The sequence below is a fragment of the Mesoplodon densirostris genome, chromosome 6 (assembly GCF_025265405.1).
Source record: "Mesoplodon densirostris isolate mMesDen1 chromosome 6, mMesDen1 primary haplotype, whole genome shotgun sequence".
NCBI classification, from domain to species: domain Eukaryota; kingdom Metazoa; phylum Chordata; class Mammalia; order Artiodactyla; family Ziphiidae; genus Mesoplodon; species Mesoplodon densirostris.
Genome location: NC_082666.1, coordinates 124933768 through 124958994, shown reverse-complemented (window position 1 = coordinate 124958994; position 25227 = coordinate 124933768). Strand labels below are relative to the sequence as shown.

Genomic DNA, 25227 nt, shown 5'->3' with positions numbered 1-25227 from the left:
TTTTTCTTTTTTTTGTGGTAGGCGGGCTTCTCACTGTTGTGGCATCTCCTGTTGTGGAGCACAGGCTCCGGACACACAGGCTCAGCGGCCATGGCTCGCGGGCCCAGCCGCTCCGCGGCATGTGGGATCTTCCCGGACCGGGACATGAACCTGTGTCCCCTGCATCGGCAGGCAGACTCTCAACCACTGCGACACCAGGGAAGCCCAACCAGCATAATTTTTATAACAAAACCCAACAGGGACTATATAAGAAAGGAAAATCACATTTCATGACCATAGATGTAAAAAACATATCCCAAATTAGTAAATTAATCCAGAACAATATAAAAAAGAATAATATATCACACCAAATAAAGTTTTGTTCCAAGGATACAATGCTGGTTAACATTTGAAAAATCAGTTAATGCAATTAATGGCATTCACAGAAAAAGGGCAGGAAATCACACAATCTATTCAACAGAGGGAATAAAAGCATTTGATGAAATCCAACACCCATTTATTATGAAAACTCTTAACAGACTAAGAAGGGAATTTCCTCAATCCTATAGAAAGCATATACATCAAACCACAGCAAACCTCATACTTTGTAGTAAATGACTGAAAGCGTCCCCTGAGATCAAAGATGAGGCAAAAGTACCTGTTATCACCACCCTATTAAACACCGTACTGGAAGTCCTCACTAGGGCATCAAGAAGAAATAAAAGGTAAAGGATTAGAAGGAAAGAAATACAGAGAGCAGTTTTCCTGGGTTCCCTTACCGTGCTGTTCTCCACCCGGGAGCCCATTCCTAATAAAGTCTCTTGCTTTGTCAGGGAAAAAAAAAAGAAAGAAAGAAGAAATAAAAGGTATATGAACTGGAAAGAAACTGTCATTATTCACAGATGACATGTGCTCCAGTTACCAAATTTGTATCTCTCAGTTCCAAACTCACCCTTCAACACATGCTCTGTGATAATGGATGGGATTCCTTTCATCATTTCTTCTTTACACTGAGCATGATTTTAAACTTTCTCAATAGAGTGTTGGAGAAATACTGCAGGATGAAGGGGGCTTCTCTTGTTGGTTGGGGCTGCTGCATAGTCAGCAGTGTAAATGTGAGGAAATCTATGCCCATGTGCCTAGAATGATCCTTCAGCAACCTCACAGTCCCAGCCCAGCCTAGTAAACACCTTCCTGTAGCCCTCCCAAAATAGACACTGTAGGCTCAAGGCCTCCTGCCTGCAGCAGTGCCCTGACTCTCTCTATTTACCCAATACTTGCCTATGCCCTGAAGGGTTGCATCCTGCTTGCCTGGTAACTGTGGACCAGCTCTGGCCCAAGCAACCCTGTGATGTTCTCTGCTACCTAGTGAGCTGTAAGTATATCCTGTACAACTAAGGTCTTAGCCTTGGGGTGGGGGCCCCTTCTAAGATTGTCCCTCAGCCCTAGAGAACCCTGTAGAGCTCTCTCTATATCTTATAATTATTCTTCTTTAATAGTTTATTAATTCTTCATATTACACTTCCCTTGTTTAAATCACTGAGTGGTTCTGTCTCCTAATTGAACCAGACTAACAAAACATGGTTGTTACAAAGAAAATCTAAAGTAATCTATAAACCATCAGATAAATAAATTTAGAGTCACTGGATACAAAGTCAATATAGAAAAAAAAATCAACTGTATTTCTACAGTTGACAGAAATACAACTGTAGTAAATATATTAAAAATAAACTTCAAAAAAAGCCAAAAGAAGAGGAAATTAAAAAATAATTCCATTTATAAGAGCATTAAAAAGAATAAATACTTAGGAATAAATTTAACCAATGTGATGCAAAACAGAAAACTACAAAATACTGTTGAAAGAAATCAAAGAAGACCTACTAAACATAAGAACTTCCCATATTCATGGATTGGAAGACTTAAATGTTGTTAAAATGGCAATACTCCATAAACTGATCTACGGATTCAATGTAATCCCTTCAAAACTCCCAATGGCCTTTTTTTGCCGAAATGGAGAAGCTGATCCTGAAATTCATATGGAATGCAAGAAACTCCGAACAGCCAAAACAACCTTGAAAATAAAGAACAAAACATTCCCATTTTAAAACTTATTACAATGATATAGTAACCAAAACAGTATGGTACTAGCATAATGCTAGACATACAGACCAATGGAATACAACTGGGAATCCAGAAATAAACCTTCACACGTGTGTCAATTAATTTTCACAAAGGTACCAAGACCACTCAATGGGGGGAAAATAGTCTCTTCAACAAATGGTGCTGAGACAACTGAGTATTCACATGCATAAGAATAAAACTGGCTGACTGCCTCACGTCACATCCAAGTTAACTCAAAATGGATCAAAGGCCTAAATGTAAGAGCAAAATCTATGAAACCTGTAGAAGAAAGCATAAGGGTAAATCTTCATGACCTTGGATTTGTCAATGGTTTCTTAAACACCAAAAACACAAGCACAAAAGAAAAAATAAATTGGACTTCATCAAAATTAAAAGCTCTTGTGTATTAAAGGACACCATCAGAAGAAGGGTGAACAAGACAATCCACACAGTGAAAAATATTTGTAAATCATATATCTGATAAGGGTCTAGTGTCCAGAATACATAAAGAGTTCCTGTAACTCAACAAAAAACAACCCAATTTTTTAGATGGGCAAAAACATTAAACAAACATTTCTCCAAAGGAGTCATGCAATGACCAAATAAGCACATGAAAAGATGATCAATGTCATTAGTCATTAGGAAATGCAAATCAAAACCACAATGAGATACAACATCACACCCACAACCCTATCTAAAAAACAGAAAATACCAAGTGTTAGTAAGAAATCAGAACCCCCATACATTTGCTGATGGGAATGTAAAATAACGCAACCACTAGAGAAAACAGTTTGGCGATTCCTCAGGAAGTTAAACATAAAATTACCACATGATCCAGCAATTCCACTCCTAGGAATATATCCAAAATAATTTAAAATCATGTTCAAGCAAAAATTTGTATATGAATGTTCATATCAGAGTAGCATTATTCATAATAACCAAAAAGAGCAAAATAAACCAAAAGTAAGAAAAGGGAAGGAAATAATAAAGAAGAGAAATCAATGACACTGAAAACAAAGAAGGGCAATAGGAAAAAAAAAAAAAAAATCACTCAACCCAAGAGCTGGTTCTTTGAAAATATCAGTAAAATTGATAAGACTTCTAGTAACAATGATTAAAAAAACAATGAGAGAAAGGAACACAACTTACCAATATCAAGAATGAAAGAGGATATCACTAGAGACTGCCAACATTAAAAATAAAATAAGGAATATTACAAACAACTCTATGCACGTAAACTAGACAATTTAGATGAAGTGGACCAATTCCTCAGAAGCCAGACTACCAAAACTCACCCAAGATGAAACTGATAATCTGAATAGTCTTCTAACCATCCAAGAAATTGAATCTGTAGTTTAAAACCTCCTAAAAAAGATATCCAGGCCAGATGGTTTCACTGGTAAAATCTAACTAACAATTTTAAAAGAATACCAATTCTACACAGTCTCTTCCAGAAAACAGCAGAGAACTAATCCCAACAAATTGTATGAAGTCAGGATTACTTAATATTAAAGCCAAAGATAATACAAAGGAAGAAAACTACAGACCAATACCCCCAGTGAACAAAATGCAAAAATGCTTAACAAAATAGTAGCAAATCAAGTCCAAAAATATATTAAAAGCATTATATAGTACAACCTAGTAGGGTTTGTTCCAGAAATCCAAAGCTGGTTCCATATTCAAAAATCAATCAATGTAATCCACCAAATCAACAGGCTAATAACAAAGAAAAAAATCACATGATCATACCAAATGATGCAGAAAAAGCATTCATGATTTTCAAGTTTCCAGCAAAGTACATACAGAAAGTAACTGCCTCAACTTGATAAAGTACATATACAAAAACCCTACAGTTAACATCATACTTTGTGGTGAAACATTGGATTCCTATCTTTAAGATTGGAAACAAGGGAAGAATGCCTGCTCTCACCACTCTTACTCAGCATAGTACTGGAAGTCCTATCAGCACAATAAAACAAGAAAAGGAAATAAAAAGTGTAGAGATTGGAAAAAGAAAACTGTCCCTATTTGCAGATGACATTACTGTCTACATAGAACACCCCAAGGAATCTCAAAAAACACTTTTAAATTAGTAAAAAAAAAAAAAAAAGAAGAAAAAATGTATTCGTCCTAGAATTAATAAGTTCAACAAGGTTGCAGAATACAAGAAAAACATACGTAAGAATTGTATTTCTATATACAATTGCATTTTTATATATAATGAGCATGTAGAAACTAAGTTAAAACAATATATTTATAATCACATTTATTTTTAAAAAAAGAAACACCTGGGTATATGTCCAACAAGACCTGTATAGGGCTTGTATGAAGAAAACTATAAAATGCTGATGAAATCAAGGAAGATACAAATAAATGGACAGATATACAGTTATACTGGTTTGCTAGGGCTGCTGCAACAAAGTCCCACAAACTGTGTGGCTTAAACAACAGAAATTCATTGTCTCACATTTCTGGAAGCTAAAAGTCTGAGATCAAGGTGTTGGGAGAGCCATGCTCCCTCTAAAGGTGCTAGGGAAGGATCTGTTCCAGGTATCTCTCCTAGCTTCTAGTAGTTCCTTGGCTTGTGGCAGCATAAATCCGATCTTCACACAGCATTCCCCCTGTGCCTCTTTACATATCTTCCCTCTATGTGTGCCTGTGTCCAAAATTCCCTTTTATAAGGACACCAGTCATACTGGAATAGAAGTACCTCAGTACTCCACTACTCCAGACCCTATTTCCAAACAAGGTCACATTCTGAGGTACTGGGGATTAGGGCTTATTAGGGGGACTCAAGTCAATCCATAACAACACTGTTCATGGACTGGAGATTCAACATGTAAGGGTGTCAATCTTCCCCCAAATGATCCCTAGACTTAATGAAATTTCTGTCAAAAGCCAGCATGCTTTTAGTAGCTAAAGACAAGCTTATTCTAAAATTTATATTAAAAAAACAAAAGAAGTAGAATAACTGAAACAATTTTGAAAAAGAAAGTGGGAAAAATCATGCTCTCCAATTTTAAGACTTACTATATAGCTAACAGTAATCAAGACACTGTGGTATTGGTGGTAAAATAGACACAAAGATAAAACAGGACAGAATAGAGAACACAGATATAAATCCACACAAGAATAACCAACTCATTTTTCACAAAGAAGCAAAAGCAATTCAATCGTGGAAGGATAGATAGTCTGTTCAACAAATAGTGCTAAAGCTAGTGGATATTCACAGCCAAAAAAATGAAACTTACTTTACACAAATTAACTCAAAATTGATCATGGATTTAAACTAAGACATAAAGCTATAAAACTTAAAAGAGAGAGAGAATCTTCCAGACCCAGGCTGAAGAGTTCTTAGAAATGACACCAAAAGCACAGTCCATAAGAGGGAAAAGAAATTAGTAAATAGGACTTCGTTAAAATTTAAGACTTCTGCTTTCCTAAAGACCTTGTTGAAAGGATGAAAAGGCAGGCTATAGACCAGGATAAACTATTTACAAACGATATATCAAACAAAGGATTTGTATCTAGAATTTATAAAGAACTCTCAAAACTCAAAAGTAAAAAATAAATCAATTGAAAAATGAACTAAAGACATGAACATTTTATCAAAGAGAATATATGAATGGCACATGAAAAGATGTTCAATATCATTAGCCATGAGGGAAATACAAATTAAAACCACATGAGATACCACATCATATTATAAAAGCTGAATAAAAAATAGTGAAAATAGCAAATGGTGGTAAGAATGCTGAGAAAGTAGATCTCTCATACACTGCTGGTGGGAATGTACAATGGTACACCCGCTATGGAAAATAGCTGAGCAGTTTCTTAAAAATCCAAACATATGCTTATCATAAGGTCCAGCAATCACACTCCTGGGCATTTATCCCCCCAAAAGGAAAACTTATGTCTGCACAAAAACCTGTACAGGAATGTTCATAGCAGCTTTATTTGTAATAGCAAAGAGCTGGAAACAACTCAGTATCCGTCAATGGATGATTAAACAAATTGCAGAACATCTATATAATGGAATACTACTAAGCAATTAAAAACAATGACTACTGATACATGCAACAACTTGGATGGATCTCAAGGGTATTATGCTAAACGAAAAAAAAGCCAATCTCAAAAGATTATATATACTGTATGATCTATTTATATAAATTCTTGAACTGACAAAATTATAGGGCTAGAGAACTAGTGGTTACTTGGAAATAGGAAAGGGGGGAGGGAGAAAGGAAGCACAAGGGAGTTCCTCGGTGGCGCTAAAACAGTTCTGTATCTTAACCAAAGTGATGGCTACACGAATTTATATGTGTGATAAAACTGCAAAGACAATATACACACATGTACATGTGCATTCACAGACACAAAAATGACTACATGTAAAAACTGGTGAAATATGATAAGGGCTATAGATTGTACCAATGTTAACTTCCAGGTTTTGATACTGTATAATAGTTATATACGATAGGAAGACTGGGGGAAAACTAGGTACAGTACAAAGAATCTCTCTGCACTATTTTGATGTATGTACATACATCATACATATATGCATATGTATGCCTTAAGTAAGTCTCAAACCTGCCTGGTCCTTAGCAATGCATACAATACCAACTAATCCAATATCGTGATGGTACTATGTTAGTAAAACCTCCATTTGTGAGCCCCATCATGAATTATAAAATTGACTATTTTGTGCTGCTTGCACTGAGTCTAAGGCTATAAGTTTATGCTTCTGCCACTTGTTATCTATAAGTACCTTGTGCTGTATCTCAGCTAGCATTTACTGACACTTACTACAGGCCAGGCAGTGTGTAAGTGCCTCACACATCTTATTTAATCTTCTCAACAACCCCATAAGGTAGGTACTATCATTAGTCATCCCATTTTATAATACATGTGAAAAACAATGAGACACAGAAAGTTAAGTAGCTTGCCCAAGATCACATAACTACAAAGACAGTCCCAAGAGTTAAACCTCTGCATTCTTATCCAGAGCCCTTGAGCTTAACCAATTTGTTCTATGTAACCTCCGCAAATTTCAGGTTTCTCCTCTGTAAAATGGTCTTAATACATACAAATAAGAATAGGGACTTAGTTGGTGGTGCAGTGGTTAAGAATCCGTCTGCCAATGCAGGGGACACGGGTTCGAGCCCTGGTCCGGGAAGATCCCACATGCCGCGGAGTAACTAAGCCTGTGTGCCACTGAGCCTGTGCTCTAGAGCCCGCAAGCCACAACTACGGAGCCTCAGTGCCACAACTCCTGAAGCCCACGCGCCTAGAGCCCGTGCTCTGCAACAAAGAGAAGCCACCGCAATGAGAAGCCCGTGTACCACAACGAAGAGTAGCCCCCGCTCACCGCAACTAGAGGAAGCCCGTATGCAGCAACAAAGACCCAATGCAGCCAAAATTTTAAAAAAATTTTTAAAGATTAAATTAAATTTAAAAATAGAGTACAGAGCCCAGTAAATGACATTTTAAAAGGAGATTAGGAAACAGTTGCAAATTAATAAAGCTGCAGAAGGCCTATTTGATGGGCATGAGGAACCCTGCTGATTTCCCATTCTCAACTCCCAAGTGAGAAAGTCAATTGTCAATTGGAATGGTGTTTTTAAAAAGCAAAACAAAACATGCATGAATCTCTAAATCACTATGCTGGGTGAAAGAAACCAGACATAAAAAAGTAGATACTATATTAATTACATTTATATAAAACTCAGAAAATGAAAACTAATCCATAATGACAGAAAGCAGATCAGTGGTTGCTTGGAACAGGGAGCCAACTCAGGGCGGTGGACTACAAAGGGACACAAGGAAGCTTTTGAGGTGATGGAAATGTTTTATATCTTGATAGAGGTGATGGTTTCATGGATGTATACATCTGTCAAAACTCATCAAATTGAACACTTTAAATGGGTGCAATTTATTGTATACAAATTATACCTCAATAAAGCTGTTACATAAAAACAAAAAAAAATTAATATTTTTCAAATAAGCAAACTGCCTTGATTCTAACCCTAACAATTTTTAACCTCAGCAAAATCAAAATTAAATGAGCTAGGCTGAATACTGCAGAGTTGAGAATAGGTTAAGATAAGGAATACTATCAAAGCTCTATAAAGGAGAAAAAAGGAACTTTAGCTGATTAAATTTTTTAAAGATTCTTACTGAGTACTTCCCTAAGCAGTAATACTTTTATTCACTAAATTAAGACCAGGGTATACAAAGTTTACAAACGGAAAAGTAACTTTCTAAAATTAAATTTCTGCTTTCTTCAACAAAGGTGTAAGACATGGAACCTTCTATTCTTTGTTCAAATTCAAATCAACCAAGCCTTTGTGCTCTCATTCTCTTTCTTCTTTGAAATTTCCATTCCTGTTACCATAGGAACCTTCTAGCTGACAAGCCCTCAAGCATAGCAACAGCCTAAGCTTAGCAAGGAGTGTGAAAAGGGGACAGAGTCAAAGGCCAAAATTTGACTCAAGAGAATCAGAATTCCAATCTTTGTCACTCTACAAAGGGTCTGATAACCATAGAAACTGTATCCTACTAGGTTTGGGAATATTATGACTAAATTCACTAAATGTGAAACCAAATGTGGAATGGCATTGAAAATTCAAAACTGGTATTCATTCTATTTCAGATCCAAATTAGAGTGAGAAATTATTAAAAAACAACTTTTTAGAATAATTTTAAGTGATTAAAAATAAGACCTTTTAAAAACTTTTTTGTAACAATAAAATTCCTAATGAGAAAAGGTCTAAAACTTTAAGAATTATACTCTATATATACATATTAAAAAATTCTAGGTTTGCAATAAAATACCTTTAATCCCACAGATTTGCTTTTCTTTTACAAATCTTCCTTTTTTAAAATGTCTTATGACAGCATATTAAATACTTTCCAATACTCTTTCAATGTGTTGGTTTGCAGAAAGATGATATTATCACAGGCGTATATTTATCTTAAGTCAAAGGGGAGTTTCCAGAGCAGCCCATAAAATTTGACTTTTCTTCAGGAAGTAAACTTTTTTCAAACATCATGAACAGTTGTAAATTATGGTCTGTCTCAAAAGATAAAACTTCACGCGCTTCCCTGGTGGCGCAGTGGTTGGGAGTCGGCCTGCTGATGCAGGGGACGCAGGTTCATGCCCCAGTCCGGGAAGATCCCGCATGCTGCAGAGCGGCTGGGCCCGTGAGCCATGGCCGCTGAGCCTGCGCGTCCGGAGCCTGTACTCCGCAACGGGAGAGGCCACAACAGTGAGAGGCCCGCGTACCGCAAAAAAAAAAAAAAAAAAAAAAGACAAAACTTCACAAGCCAAATTCCATCACACTTAGTAATTTAATTTAAAATAAGTATTTTTAAGGCATTCCTTTAAAGTGATTTGTCACACAAGAAAATCAATTAAAATTTTAAAAGCTATTTTTTTCCTATAGTCAGAAATAACTAAATGCAATTAACTCTCCACTACTTGTGTGTACTTTTTCAATTTAGAAGTTTCTTAATTCCTGGTTGGTTTCCCTGTCACACAATAGGCTTCTCAATCCAATTCACTAGATTGCTGTTTGCTTAGGGAAAACCACCTTATTAATATTAACCTAAACAAAAGATAATAAGAGAGGTAAATCTGCTGGATAATCCATATATTCTAAAGATATAAGCAATGAATTTCAAGAATAAACATAATCAAAGAAATTTCATTTCCTAAGAAGCCTATCCACAAAATGTTAATTATTGGTACAAAGGGGTATATTATTCTCTTTAAAAAAACCGAAAAATCCACCTGCCTTTCAAGGTCAATTCAAATATGATCTGCAGCTATCTCTTCCACATATGATACTTCTCTCTTTTGAATCCTCTTAGCACTTTATGCCTATTTATGGCATTTACCAAGTTCTTCCTTAAGTTTCAGTCATTCAATCAAAATACACTTAATAAATACTAAGTCTTAGACGCTGCAACTGGGAGCTAGACAAAAAAGGACAGCTGAGATTTTTAAAAATAAAGTTTCTGTACTAATTTTACTATTTTGAAAACACAATGTGTTTCTTACAGAAAAATCAGAAAATACTGATACAAACATTAAATAAAAAACATAGAAAACAAATAAATTGTACTAATTCAGGAACAATCACTGTTGGCCTTGGCAAAAATCTCTCCAGAGCACTTACTCTACATGAACATGCTTTTTTGTCTTCAACAAAAACAGGATGATACCATACGAAATGTTTTGTTATCCACTCCTTTTTTTCCTATTTATTAATGCATCAAGTACAACCATTAGAATATGACAGGCAAAGATGGAGATGAGACTATTAAGGCAGAAAGAACATGAGAGGTCTAGAGATGAGAGAGTTGGTTTGCTTTATTTTTTTCTTAATTACCAAACTTATAAGTGTAAACACAATGTTGAAAGCTTCAAGTCATTTTGATCTCCACTCCCCCCACCCCCTGCCAAAAAAGGGCAAAGTAAAATACTAGTGTTCACAGGAAAGTGGTATCTTTGGTATTGGTATGAGGATTACCATTACCATCGCCAAAAAGCCCATCACTATTTATCAACTACAACTCCAAGAGATTAAGTGCTTAGGTACAGCACTATAACCACAACCATGACTACCACCACCTCTTACGGAAGACACAGTTTATAAAGTTCATTAACTCACTCAAACATTTCTTTAGCAATTATTATGTGTTAGGCACTATGTTAGCTGCTGGCCCTACAAAGATGAATAAGGACATCAACAGCAAGCTCTGCTTTCAAAAGCAAATGTCCTTCAGTAAGAACTGAATTTAAAAAATGAGGACAGGGGCTCCCCTGGTGGCGCAGTGGTTAAGAATACACCTGCCAATGCAGGGGACATGAGTTCGATTCCCGTGAAGTAACTAAGCCCATGCACCACACTAACTGAGCCTATGCTCTAGAGCCCGCGAGCCACAACTACTGAGCCCACGCACCTAGACCCCGTGCTCTGCAACAAGAGAAGCCACTGCAATAAGAAGCCCGCGTACCACAATGAAGAGTAGCCCCTGCTTGCCACAAGTAAAGAAAGACTGTGTGCAGCAACGAAGACCCAATGCAGCCAAAAATAAAATAAATTTATTTTAAAAAAATGAGAACAATCTTGTACCTATTAGAATGGCTATTATTCCAAAACAAAACAAACAAACAAACAAACAAAAAAACCAGAAAATAACTAGCACTGGTAAGGATATAGAGATATTGGAACCCTCGTGCACTGTTGGTAGAAATGTAAAATGGAGCAGCTGCTATGCAAAACTGTGGTGGTTCCTCAAAAAATTAAACATAGAATGATCATATTATCCTGAAATTTCACTTCTGGGTGTATACCCAGAAAAAGTTTAAAGCAGAGAAACAGATATTTATACATCCATATTCATAGCAGCTATATTCACAACAGCCAAAAAAGTGGAAGCAACCCAACTGTCTGATGAATTAATGGTTAAACTAAATGTTTTGTATATACATACAATGAAATATTATTTAGCCTTAAAAAGGAAGGCTGACACATGCTACAACATGGATGAATCTTGAAGACATTATGCTAAGTGAAATAAGCCAATCACAAAAGGACAAATATTGTATGATTCCACTTAAATGAGGTACTGGAGTAGTCAATTTTTTTTTGTTTTTGGCCAAGCGGCCCAGCCTGTGGGATCTTAGTTCCGCGACCAGGGACTGAACTTGGGCTCGCAGCAGTGAAAGCGCGAAGTCCTAACCACTGGACCCCTGGGGAGTTCCCTGGAGTAGTCAAATTCAGAGAGAAAGAAAAAAAGAAAGAAAGAATGGTGGTTGCCAGGGACTGGGGAATGGGAGAATGGGAAATTATTGTTTAATGGATACAGAATTTTCGTTTTGGAAGCTGAAAAAGTGCTGGAGAAGGGTAGTGTGATGACATACCAAGGCAACTGTACTTAATGCCACTGAACTGCACACTTAAAAATTGTTGGGGGCTTCCCTCATGGCGCAGTGGTTGAGAGTCCGCCTGCTGATGCAGGGGACACGGGTTTGTGCCCCGGTCTGGGAAGATCCCACATGCCGCGGAGCGGCTGGGCCTGTGAACCATGGCTGTTGAGCCTGCGCGTCCAGAGCCTGTGCTACGCAACGGGAGAGGCCACAACAGTGAGAGGCCCACGTACCACACACACACAAAAAATTGTTGGGATGGGGGAATTCCCGGGCAGTCCAGTGGTTAGGACTCTGTGTTTTCACTGCCAAGGGCAGGGGGTTCAATCCCTGGTCAGGGAACTAAGATCCCGCAGGCCGCACGGTGCAGCCAAAAAAACCTAAAAAAGATTGGAATGGTAAATTTTATGTTATGTATATTTTGCCATAATTAAAGAAATCTTTTTGAGGAATATCTATAAACACTACTATGAAATATCCAGGATATATTGTTAAGTAAAAAAAGCAAGGTAGAGAAAACAAACAGTATGACACTATATCAAAGGAAAGTGAAAGAATATATAAATATAGACACTGTATAAACATTTTATATAATTGTTATATTATATTTATAATTTTTAATGGAAGGATAAACAAAAAAACTTAAAAAAAAAGACTACCCCCTAGGGAAGGAAAGAATAAGGTAGAGGGGAGAGGGCCTGAAACTAGACTTCTCTGATTGTACCTTGTCCTATATATAAAGTTCTGAAACATAATTATAAAACAAACTTAAGCAAAAAAAATTTTTTAAGTCATTCTTTAAAATCAAAATGAAACACAAACCTAAATTGTGTATTGAATTAAACCAAACAGAGAAGTACTTAAGTAACTTAAAACACAGTAATTTGACTGTACATCTTTGATGAAATACATCCCTAAGGACTAAAAGAAGTAGAAAGAAATCTAAAACTGCTTTCAGTAATTACATTGTTAGTAATAATATTGCTATTATTCTGAAATTATATAATGTCTTTATATAATAAGGTTTCAGTATAAGAGAAGAAACAAAAATAAAATTTTAAACTGTTAAGTAAAAACTCTGCAATATAATTTAATTGCAAGTATCAGTATAAACTCATGATGTACTTTCTTTTTAAAAATGTATTTCCTAGCTCTGTCTATGAAAAGGCCTAAAAATGACTAACCTAGTATCAATAAATGTAACACCTAGATAGCAGTCCATGAAAATCCTTTCCAACTAAAAGGAACCAGTGCTCCCTAAAAAAACTGATAATTCAAGGTCTAAGGCAGAATTTTATGAAATGAGCTTGGATCATACCAGAAAGCAAGGAAGCTATTAGAAACCACTAGGGTAGTCTCAAATAGACTTAGGAGCTACCTTGAAGCGGCTCCCACTACCAAAGACAGAACAATTTGAGCCCTAATAAAATAATAACTGCAATGGACTGAAACACATCAAATATGGTAAAAATCCATGAGTTCATAATGATACTTCAAAAGAAAAAAAAGACCTCATTAGTCACTTTTGAAAGATTCTTGTGAATCAACTTATTATTCTAAAAACTAATAAACAAAGGAAAACAATCAAGTATTTATCCTGTCTTTCTTATAAAAACTGAACACAAGAGTAACTTAATAGTCCAATAGTCAAAAAGAGGAAGTTTCTGTTTATAAAGTAGTCTGGCTGAGAAATGAAGAATGACAGAACTAGAATATCACCATTTTGCAAACCCCAAATAAAATTATTGACCTAAGAAATAATCGATGGCTGCTAAAATTACAAGGAGTAACAAGCAGACATGTGCCTACGAAGTATTCTTTCAAAACAAAAACAGAGACAGAGGAACATGGTAAATAACATCACAGGGATGCAATCTGCAAAATAAAAACTATGAGAAATAGGGCAAACATACTACAAGAAAAAAGGGAGAGGGGTAAGGGAAGGAGAAACTATAAACTGAGACACCAACTGAACGCACTGCGTGAACTCTGATTTGAAAAGTCAACTATAAAAAAAAACTGTGAAATTCTAAGAGTAATTTAAACATTAATTGTATATTTGATGATACAGGTGTGATGTTTACATATTTTGAAAGAGTCCTTACTTTACAGAGGTATATATGGAAATATTTATGGATGAAATTATGGTGTTTGGGATTTGCTTTAAAGTAACCCAGGTGGGTGTGCAGTCATAAATGAAACAAGACTAGCTATGTGTTGATAATTTTTGAAGCTGGATGATGGATATATGGTGCTCATTATATCACTCCATACATTTCTATCAATATATAACTGAAATTTTCCATAATAAAAAGTTACGGGGAGGGACTTCCCTGGTGGTCGGTCCAGTGGTTAAGAATCCGCCTTCCAATGCAGGGGACACGGGTTTAATCCCTGGTTGGGGAACTAAGATCCCACATGCAGAGGGGCACGGTAAGACCAGGAAATCATTTTAAGTATTTAAGAAAATTCATACTGTAAACCACCAGCCTTAAGGCTGAACAAAAGAACCCATTTTCAAAGTCATGTTACCTTCAATATTTAGTAACTGAATTATGAGTACTATTAGTATAGTCTGTTCTTTGAAGTTTTATTATCAAAAACAGAAAAGATGTAATCATATCATAACTTGGACAATTTTAAACTTCTGAATGGCTATTATCTCCCAAGTTCCAGTGTTTCAAATTTCTTTATAGAAGAATAATGTCTGAAAACTAAGATGAGTAACATTCCCCAAACATGAAATCTTCAATCCATTAGAGTTTGAACCTAAATACATAACTTTTTAATGTACGAGATGTAGTTGAAAACAACAATATTTTCCTGTTGTCTATCAGACACATTCATTAGATTGGTTTAACAGGGCAATACAAGAATCATTTTCTACGACATGTTAGATAATAGATTAAGTCTTACCTCCATTGCTAAAGCTGCTGTCTGTTGGTCATAATGATTCAGAAGATTAGGCATGAAGGTAGTATTATAAGGCAAATCTTGGCACATCCTCAAGGTAATAGGTTCACAAGAAAACAAACTGTGCCCATCTATATGCCCCACAAACATAGTCAAGGGCCACAGAAGGAAGACGATCCAGCTCATAGCCATGCTTCCTCGACTGAATGAGACTCAGATGATCAGGCCTACTCAATATGTATTTTAGATCTTTATACACTTGCAGGTCTCAGCTTGAAAGTATTTCTTCTATCTTTCTGTTAAGTTCTTCAAACAGAAATACTCTTTGCACCGTCAGAGGTTCGTTAACTTGGTCTCACAAAAGGCATTTGTTTTTGGTTTCACAATATGGGAAAATGACATCATCTTGCCTCTTCTTTTCATTTTATTACATAGGGCACCACTTGGCCAACAGATCAAGTTGATCAACCACATTCCCAAACAACAGATTCCATCTTAGGAGAAGAGCTATTTCTTCCCTTGACTGAAATATCTGAAAAGAAATTTTTTTAAAATGGGAGAAATTAGTCATTTCCTCTCAAAATATTATGGACTTGATATTAAAATCTTTGATTAGCTCAGTAAAGTTGCAGGATACAAAATCAGTATACAAAAATCAGTTGCGTTTCTATACACTAACAATGAACGACCAGAAAGAAAAATTAAAAAAAAAATCTTTGATGAGAGATATAATACTGACTTAATAGATAAAATACATGGGTATTTAATAAGGATATAGTATAGTTTTTCTACTTTATCATTTATGGTATAGATATACTGACATAATACATAAACAGCACTCAAAGGCAAATTTTCTTCCCTCAGTTGCCTATACAACATATCATTTAATTTCCCATCTATGATGGCAATTATTCATTTGTCACAAGACATTTTATCCATTTTGAAAAATCTGTATGCTGTTGTCCTAAACTTTATTTAAATATCTGCCACACTTACAACCTAAGTTACTTAATTTAAATTTTATTATATGTGTTTTAATCATTAATAGTGCAGTTTTTACATTAAATGATTTGGCAGATGGTATCTGTGAAAGATGTAAAATATAAATAAATAGAAAGATATGGATTCAAGCCTCTTTATAGCTCTTTGAGTCACTTAACTTCTCTGAACTCAGAACTTTCCTTCCTGAAAATAGCACGTCCCCAACAAAGGTGATTTATGAGTGAATTATGAAGTAATGCATGTAAAAGTACTCTATAAAAGGTAAAGCAACATCAAACATTAGGTAGTTTTATTGCTGAATAACAGCTGATACAAAGACTACTATCAACCAATACTGAACTGGCAAATAGAAGACTCTAAAAGTAGTATCAGGACATTTTCCCAACATTACTTCATCCTTTTAGACAGTACAAAAATTTAGTACCATAGATGTAGAAACATTTGACCAACAAATGCTTCATTACACACAGCCAAGTTGCAGAGACTAGAAATCATCCCTAGAAAGTTACAGCAGGAATAGGAATGATTCCCAGTTATAGTTTCTTCCAAGTTTTAGAATCATTGACTTGACACCACTTTTCCAGGGGCAAAAATATGCATCTCATTGGGGGCTGGAAGCGTATAGGTGGAGTGGAAGGCACGTCTGGCAGGAAAAAAGCATATTCTAAGCTATCATACTTTCATTTGGTTTCATAATGATGTTAAATTTGCTTTTATTTCATTTTGTTTCATAGATATTAGATATTCCTGTTTGCGGTAGACAGCCTAGATTGGGAAAACATGAAAAAGACAGGTTCAGAAATTCTCAGAGGCCCGGGTTAACAGACAACTTAAATATATACTAGGGCCCGTGACAGCTTAGACCTTGAGACCTGGAACTGGGTTGGCTTAAGCAGGGAAGGAAACTGTCCTCTGTGCACTGACTATCAATGACTGAGACCTCTGCATCCCAAGCTTTCATTACTAGGCAGAAAAAACTATTTGGAGAACGTAAAGCAATGGCTGAATATTCCCAATTTCTCCCCCTAGTATTTGGTCTTGAGCAGTGGAAGGGAAAAGGAAAGCCTGTGGCCTCCAGAACTAGGAACACTAAAGATACGAGCAATCCCGTCCCCAAACATCTAATCTCTCTAATACTGAATGAAATCTCTAAACCAGAAATATTTGCAAAAGCTTCTTGGCCTGCCATATTTTTTCCTCCTTCAAGCTGGTCCCCAAAATGTGATGTCTGGCTGTAGAAAACTGATAATAAACACAGCCATTTATATTTAAGCTTAATTACCATGCAGCACAGTAACAATTATGCATATCATTAAATGTGTCAAATAACCACTGAAAGCTTTATTTGGTTACAGTATTAAAACATCCATATAAGTTCCATCTTTGTAGTTTGCTGCTTATGCAGCATGTTCATCTGCTTGCAGCTAAAGAAAGTTAAAGGGCGGCTCCCCTGGTGGTGCAGTGGTTGAGAGTCTGCCTGCCGATGCAGGGGACACGGGTTCGTGCCCCGGTCCGGGAAGATCCCACATGCCGCGGAGTGGCTGGGCCCGTGAGCCATGGCCGCTGAGCCTGTGCATCCAAAGCCTGTGCATCCGGACCCTGTGCTCTGCAACGGGAGAGGCCGCAACAGTGAGAGGCCCGTGTACCGCAAAAAAAAAAAAAAAAAAAAAAAAAGTTAAAGGGAACATTGCTCCCTACTGAATATGTATATAAAACAATAAGAATTTCAAAAATTTCATTTAGACTAATCTATTTTTCAAGCAGTATGGGTTTCAAGTATATGGTTCAAAGAAGACTACCACATAAAACTTGAGGAAGAAACTAAGCAATAGCTCACTGGGTTTTTGAAACTAGATGAGAAACCCCCTTATACTTCTGCCTACTCTATTTACCTGTTTTTCTCTCAATTATTCCTTTTGCCTCATTTACAAGCAAGGCTCCCCACCACCTTACAAAAGTGCTTTCCTTTATGTACTATGACATTCAAATTTCCATATATCAGGACTTCCCTGGTGGCACAGTGGTTAAGAATCTGCCCGCCAATGCAGGGGACACCAGGTTTGATCCCTGGTCCAAAAAGATTCTACATGCCACGGAGCAACTAATCCCGTGCACCACAACTACTGAGCCTGCACTCTAGGGCCTGCGTGCCCCAACTACTGAGCCCACATGCTGCAACTACTGAAACCCATGCGCCTAGAGCCCGTGCTCTGCAATAAGAGAAGCCACCACAATGAGAAGCCTGTGCACCGCAACAGAGTAGCCCCTGCTCGCCACAACCAGAGAAAGCCCGCGCACAGCAACAAAGGCCCAACGCAGCCAAAAAATTAAAAAAAAAAAATTTCCACATATCAAAACATTTTTGTAAAACTATTATGTTAGGCTGGGGTATAATCTTAATACATCACGAGTAGTTTATGATTATTAAAATAAATAAGAAAAAAAACAGTGGAATGCCGTGAGACAAAAAGAAAAATAGGAATAGTAAAAATCTTAAAGAATTTAATTTCCCCCAAATCAGAGGTGCCCTAATCTTAATGTGTAGCAGATTCATAGATTCCCCCATAAGTCTAAGAAATCTGAACCTCTGGAAAATGATATGCATTCTAATGATTATCTCAGGTTCTGTTACAGGTGATCTGTAAGTCATATTTTGAGAAATGCTATCCTAAAATAGAGTAATTTAAGAGTATAGAATATTTGTACGTAATTGTGTGCTTAGCAAAAGTAATACATAAAATGAATTTTTTAAAAAGCAGGTAAAGAATACTTTAATAGAAAAATGGGAAAAAGACATAAATTTACAAAAGAAATACAAATAGCCAACAAACACATGAAAAGATATTCAACTTTACTACTAAAAACATGTGAACATGATATATAACATTTTTGCCAATCAGATAGGCAAAATAAAAATAACAGAACACAGTATAGGAGAGGGTGCAGGGAAAAGAATATTTTCAACATTCCAACACTTTAAAATACTATGGGTTTTTTTTTTTTGGCCGTGTGGCTTACGGGATCTTAGTTCTCCCACCAGGGATTGAGTCCAGGCCATGGTAGTGAAAGTGCCTAACCTCTGGACTGCCAGGGAATTCTCCACTTTCAAATACTACTGGTGGGAATGTAAACTAGTTGGTATTTCAAAAAAAACAGCTACGTACATCAAAAGCCCTTAAAATGTGTACAACCTGATCCAGCAAACCTATTCTATAATTTATTCTAAGAGAGTAAACACAGGGACTTCCCTGGTGGCGCAGTGGTTAAGAATCTGCCTGCCAGTGCAGGGGACACGGGTTTGATCCCTGGTCTGGGAAAAACCCACATGCTGCAGAGCAACTAAGCCCGTGCACCACAACTACTGAGCCTGCGCGCCCTAGAGCCTGTGCTCCGCAACAAGAGAAGCCACCACAATGAGAAGCCCGTGCACCGCAACAAAGAGCAGCCCTCGCTCGCCACAACTAGAGAAAGCCCGCACACAGCAACAAAGACCCATGCAGCCAAAAATAAATTTTAAAAAAAAGTAAACACAAGTACACATGATGTATAACCAAAATGTTAGTGCAACATTGTTTATAAAATAAAAACCAGAGGCAACATATAAGTCTACCAATAAGTAACTGGTTAAACTATGGTACAACCAATACATGACATATTCACTAAAAATGATGAGCAGGATCTGTATATGTTGACATGGTAAGACAGTAACAATAAGTAAAAAATAAAATTTAAAAATGGTTTGCAAAACAGCATATATATATATATATATCTCACTTTTGTCAAAAAGATACATACACAGAACAGAATAAAACTATTTCAGTTGTTTAAAAATAAAATATAGGGAATTCCCTGGCAGTCCAGTGGTTGGGAGTCCGCGCTTCCACTGCAGGGGGCACAGGGTTCCATCCCTGGTTGGGGAACTAAGATCTCGCATGCCTTGTGGCCAAAAAACAAAAACAAAAAATTAATAAATAAAATATTATAAATGCTAAAATTTTATTTAAAAATCTGTCATATATTATTTGTGTATGGAATAATTTAACTCTGCTAAATCTATAAATGTGTGCTGACTGGCTGACAAGAATACTAGCTGAATCACTGATTTATTGGCTGCTAACTAAGCAACAAGCCAAGGAACACAAAACTGTCCTACTGTAGGTAGTAAGAAAAGCAAAAAAACTGATGATCAACATAGTATGAATCAAAAACTGATTTTCAATATTGAAAAAAATCATATCATTTATCAGCTGAATCAAATGCTGTTATACACAGTTTTAAAAAAACTTTTGATATGTATTCTAAACTGCTTTTAAATAACATAATGAAGTATCTGCTTCTAATCAGGGTCATGTGAGTATGGGTAGCAACAGTCATTTTTCCTAAGGTAGAATCATCCTTGGAAAAGCTGTAAGTTGAAGTTCTAGACAGCAGGACACAGAGAAGATTCGGGACCCCAAGAGATACTGCCAAAATATAGCAACTCATTAAGTAAAGGTTAAAAGCCCTCTGGCATTCTTACTGATATTATATTTTTTTACTATAAGAATCTGCAGAATCTCCGCTGAATAAAAAGGGAACTGCTGGATTAACATAACTGGAGTGAACAGCCTCAGGAAGCAGGGCCCAGTAAAAAGTGAGCAATATGGCAACAGTTGTTCATGCCCTAACCCTGAGAAAAGAGGCACATTCACTTCTCTACAGAGCAATATAACATGGAAAACTGATTTAAGATTAAGCTACTTGATTATCATTTCATCACAAAACAAAAAGGAATAGATACATTTAAACATACACTTTAATCTTTATCAATGTGTAACATCAGGAATCTGGTATTACCCAATTTACCAGTTTTCTTTTTTCTTTTTTTTTTTTTTGCGGTACGCAGGCCTCTCACTGCTGTGGCCTCTCCCGTTGCAGAGCACAGGCTCCGGATGCGCAGGCCCAGCGGCCATGGCTCACGGGCCCAGCCGCTCCGCGGCATGTGGGATCCTCCTAGACCGGGGCACAAACCCGTGTCCCCTGCATCAGCAGGCGGACTCTCAACCACTGCGCCACCAGGGAAGCCCTACCAGTTTTCTTTTGATGATAGAAAGTAAAAGCCCTTAAAATAAGTTGAGTATTTGTCCTGAAGAACAGCAATAAAGGGGATGCAATCTTGGAAGACTGTCTTCCCAGGCTGGCTACAAAGCCAGACCCAGAGAACTCAAGTGGGAAAAGCAGGAAATGGCAACTGTGAAGAGGAAAGCAGGCTGAATCCCAGAAGAAACAATGACAACAGTGGGCCCTGAGGGCTTGTCAAGAGGGTTCTGCAACAGAAGATTATGTTCAGCAATTCTATTCCAATTCACACTGTCTGTACAGAAAGTGAGCTGGTTCATCATTCTCAGTTTACATTTAATTTTCTTGACACTCTATAAATGTAGATAACATTTTGCATTTCCAATTCAAAAATACCATCTAAAGGTTGCCTCAAACACAGTGGCTACAATGGGAACAGGAGAAATATTCCTTGTCTTCTTTCAGAGGAGTTTTCCAAGAATGCATTACAAGGATTAGCAATGACTACTTCTAAAGAGTTTCATCTCTCAAGTAAATTACTGTCTTGCTGGAGAGCAAAATATACATTCAGAGCATACTCACTGCTCTAAGTGTTAGGTCCCTTTTCCTAAAACCCATGTGGTTTTTGGCCTTTTGTTTTCCATATCTTATTACTTAAAAAATAAATTCACTCTCGAATACTGTTTCCTGGTTGCAAAAATAAAATTTATACAGCTCCATATTTAATTCATAGGTCCTAGATTCCTATTAATCTCAGAATATCTCCTTCTTACTTCATCTCTGTAATTTTTAAAGTTCATCTTGTCATCTGCTGATTACAATGGATAATCTAATCTTCCAGTGTGCTGAGTGATAGGGCTTAGAAAGAAAAACAAACACAGGAAAAACAAATACATCTAAGTTCAAAATTAAAATGAATGGTAGGCATCAAAATCCAGTCCATTTTACAAATTATACATTACTTTTAAGACTAGAGAAAGCAGAAAATCTTGTAACATGAATCTAAAAACAAAACTGGAAAGTTAAAACATGGCCAGATTCTGGACTAAAAAAAAAAAAAAAAATCAGGTGACATTCCAGCTTGGCTTCCCTTTTCAATTAAAATTTGTTTGGAAAATGGTCTAATATCAAGCCCCTGATTTTTTTTTCCCTTTAGCATGGTTGTATGCTTTGACTATAAAATTAGTTCAGTGAGATAAAATTTGGGGACCAGGATTTTTTTTTAAGCCGACTAGCCTAGTTATATTTATCTCAACCTTCATTTGCAGTGCATTCCTTGGATCCACCAAACCTGTCGCTAGTTCTCAGTAAAACAAACTGGAATTCAAAGAGAGATCCATCATTTTTGATGCAATAGTCAGTTAAAACTGCTTCCTAGCCAATGAAGAGTTGTTACTCTTCAAACATTTATTCCTAGCCTTATGGAAATGCCACTATTAAAAACCTTCCTTTCTTTCCTCAAGACCCTGCTACACATCTTTTCGCAAACCTACACTGAACAATCTCTCGTACATATTTCAAAGTCTTGCTTTTCATTTGCACCGTTGCTCTTTAGTGGGCAGCTGCAGCTTTAAGCGGCCCTAATTCTAGAGTTTTAGGGGTTAAAAAAAAAAACAAACCTGAGGCCAACACTGCTCTCCCCTGCGAAGAAGGTAAAGATGTGGTAAGAACTGTTTCCTACCACCTGGTTCTTAAAGAAAATAAAGTCCACAGAACCCTAACATCAACAAACTAATATGCTCAGAATAAGTTTTCAGTATAAAATCTCATAGTTTTACAAACAAATATGAAATTTAAGTTGGGGAGAGACATTTTTTCCTGTCAAGTGGGAAACAGGACTTACTGTGAGTTAAAAACTCCCCTCTCTTTGCCCAATGATGAAGCTTTCACATTGTACTATACAAAGAAAGAATGTGCACTTTACTATTATATTCCCCTCAACCCTCCCTACTTCAAATATCTCAATTATGGGACTCTCAAGAAAAAGCCACCTAAATGTTCAAAGCACAGAATAAAGCTCAGAGGAATGTAGTAGCTAAGATGAAAAAAGGAATGAAAGAGCCTACAGTCCTTTCTGCTTTTATTAATGGGACACTGGTAGATTCAAGAGAGATGTGGAGGCAGAGAATATTAGTGGATGAGAAAAAAATAAAATAAAAGTAGGAGGAAAGAGAAGGTAGGATGGTAGCCTTTCCTAATTACCTTCTTATTTTCCTGATAGCTTCAAAGCCCCTGGGGGTTAGAGGAGGAACGTGTTATTGCACTAAATAAAAGGCAACCCAGTGAGAGAAGGGCTGCATCTCAATTATCTTTTATCTTCAGCTCTATCCTTGCAAGCCTGCCCCCTTAAGCTTTTACACCACTTTCCTGTCTTATTACCTCTATGTTGTGGTTTGGTAGGTAGTTCAAGCAAATGCTTTTTTTTTTTCCCCTGGAGGAAAAAGATGGTATTGATTTGCTTAAAAGTACGGATGGAAAGCATTATCTTGAGGAGTAAATGCTTCTTAATAACAAAACTACTGATTTATCTGTTCCTTTGACTGTCAGCACACCGCTAAAGGCTAAAAGAAGGCTAAAGAGGGAGGTAACATCCCCAACGTCAGGTCTTTGTTTCCTTGCTCTTGCGGTACTGGCTTTGCCAAGTAACCCAATTCCTGTAAATAAACATGACGGGTCTATGAGAACTACTTCTATAAAATAAGATCTTGTTTGGCTGTTTTTATATAGCAGTTACTCGTGTCCATAGCTGCTACCCTGTTCTGCTGCTCCATCCTTTTAAATTTAGAAGGGAACCAAAATTCAAATTTTCATTTTAATTCTGGGCCAAAAACCGGACCTCTTTCCTACAGCAGATATTTTGCAACTTTAAGTTGACTCCTATGCCTGAATTAGTGGCATGTGCTTTTGTTCTTTAAAAAAAAAAAAAAAAAAGGAAGAAAGAAAGAAAAGGAAAAAAAAGAAGCAGCCGTCTTTCTCTTATTGAGGAGGCACCTAACTCTTCAAAAGCCTCTAGGAAGCTGCTAAAACGTCTTGAAATATTTTAACAGCAGCTTTATTTCGGAGGCTATGGATGCACTGCCCCGCGGTACCCCAGGGCAAACACACGGAGCATCAAAGCGGGCAGCGGGGAAGCCTCAGGGCGGGGGGGAGCAGCAGACTTTGCGAACTGACGGGAGGGCGGGGAGGGAACAACTTTTAGGACTGGAAACAAGAGGCCGGTCAGATGCTGAGACGCCGCCCGGGCCCGGGGAAGCCTCGACGCGGGTCTCGGGCGGACCCCCGCGCCCCGACGCGCAGCCCTCGGTGCATTGTCCTCCCCGCCGGCGGCCGCGTCCTCCACCCACGCCCCGGGCGGCCCCGGAGCGCCGCGGCGCCCACTGAGGCGAAGGGCTGGGCCGGGGTCGGCGCGGAGGGAACGCGGGCCACACTCGCACAGGTTGCCCGGCGCGAGCTCGGGACCGAGAGGGTTAATCCTGTCCGCGGGCATCTGTCCGCCTCAACCCCCAGCCCCAAACCCCGCTCCCCCGCGCCCCGCCGGCCCGCCGCCCACCCCGAGAAGCCCCGAGACACCCCGCCACAGCCCGGCACCCAAGGCTTTTGTTTTGGCCGCGACGAGAATAACGATCCCTGAGGAGGAGCTGCCGGGGCTGCTGCTGGCTCCTCGGCATAGGGTTAGACAGAGGAGCGGGCAGCCGCGGCGGCACCTCCTCAGTCCCCACACTCCCCGAGCCCGCTTCCCGCTGAGCCGGACGGGGGAGCCGCACGCTCCGGGGCTCACCTCACACCTCGGGACCGGGCTCCTGGGGGGCTGTGGCGCCGGCCGTGGGTGGCCGCGGGTCCCTCAGATAAACGGAGCGAAGGAGGACCGCCGGCGCGCGCCTCAAGAGCGACCGCGAGCTTTCGCGAGCGCCGGGGCGCGCGGCCAGCGGAGCGACCGCGCGCGCGCACGCACGGCGCAGGCGCGCTGCGCACGCGCAGCCGAGCGTTCCCATTTTTGAGCCCAGCTGCCCGATACCCGCTCCGCTCGCCTCGTTTTTCCCGGCTTCGAGCAGCGGGTGATGCCTGGCGCCTCCTATCCCCCGCGGAGTCGTTCCAAGCTCTAGAAGCGTTTTTCTTAAATAAACCCCTTTGCAAAGCCATCCCTCTTTTCCCTGCTGAGACAGCGCGGCGACTCTCATCGCTCAAGCCTGGGATGCTAGTATTGCGAGACTACCAGG

At 38.2% G+C, this 25227-nt stretch overlaps 1 protein-coding gene across 1 annotated transcript in view; it reads right to left on the bottom strand.

The window, feature by feature from the left end:
• FZD3 (frizzled class receptor 3) overlaps window positions 1–24907 on the bottom strand; it is a 92610-nt gene extending 67703 nt beyond the window's left edge. The window contains exons 1-2 of the mRNA XM_060101433.1: window positions 24789–24907; window positions 14954–15482 (exon numbers count right to left, since the gene is read on the bottom strand). Of these exons, the coding sequence (XP_059957416.1) occupies window positions 14954–15142 (189 nt within the window). The 5' untranslated portion in view covers window positions 15143–15482; window positions 24789–24907. The remainder of the gene's footprint in view (window positions 1–14953; window positions 15483–24788) is intronic.
• Window positions 24908–25227: the final 320 nt, after the last annotated feature.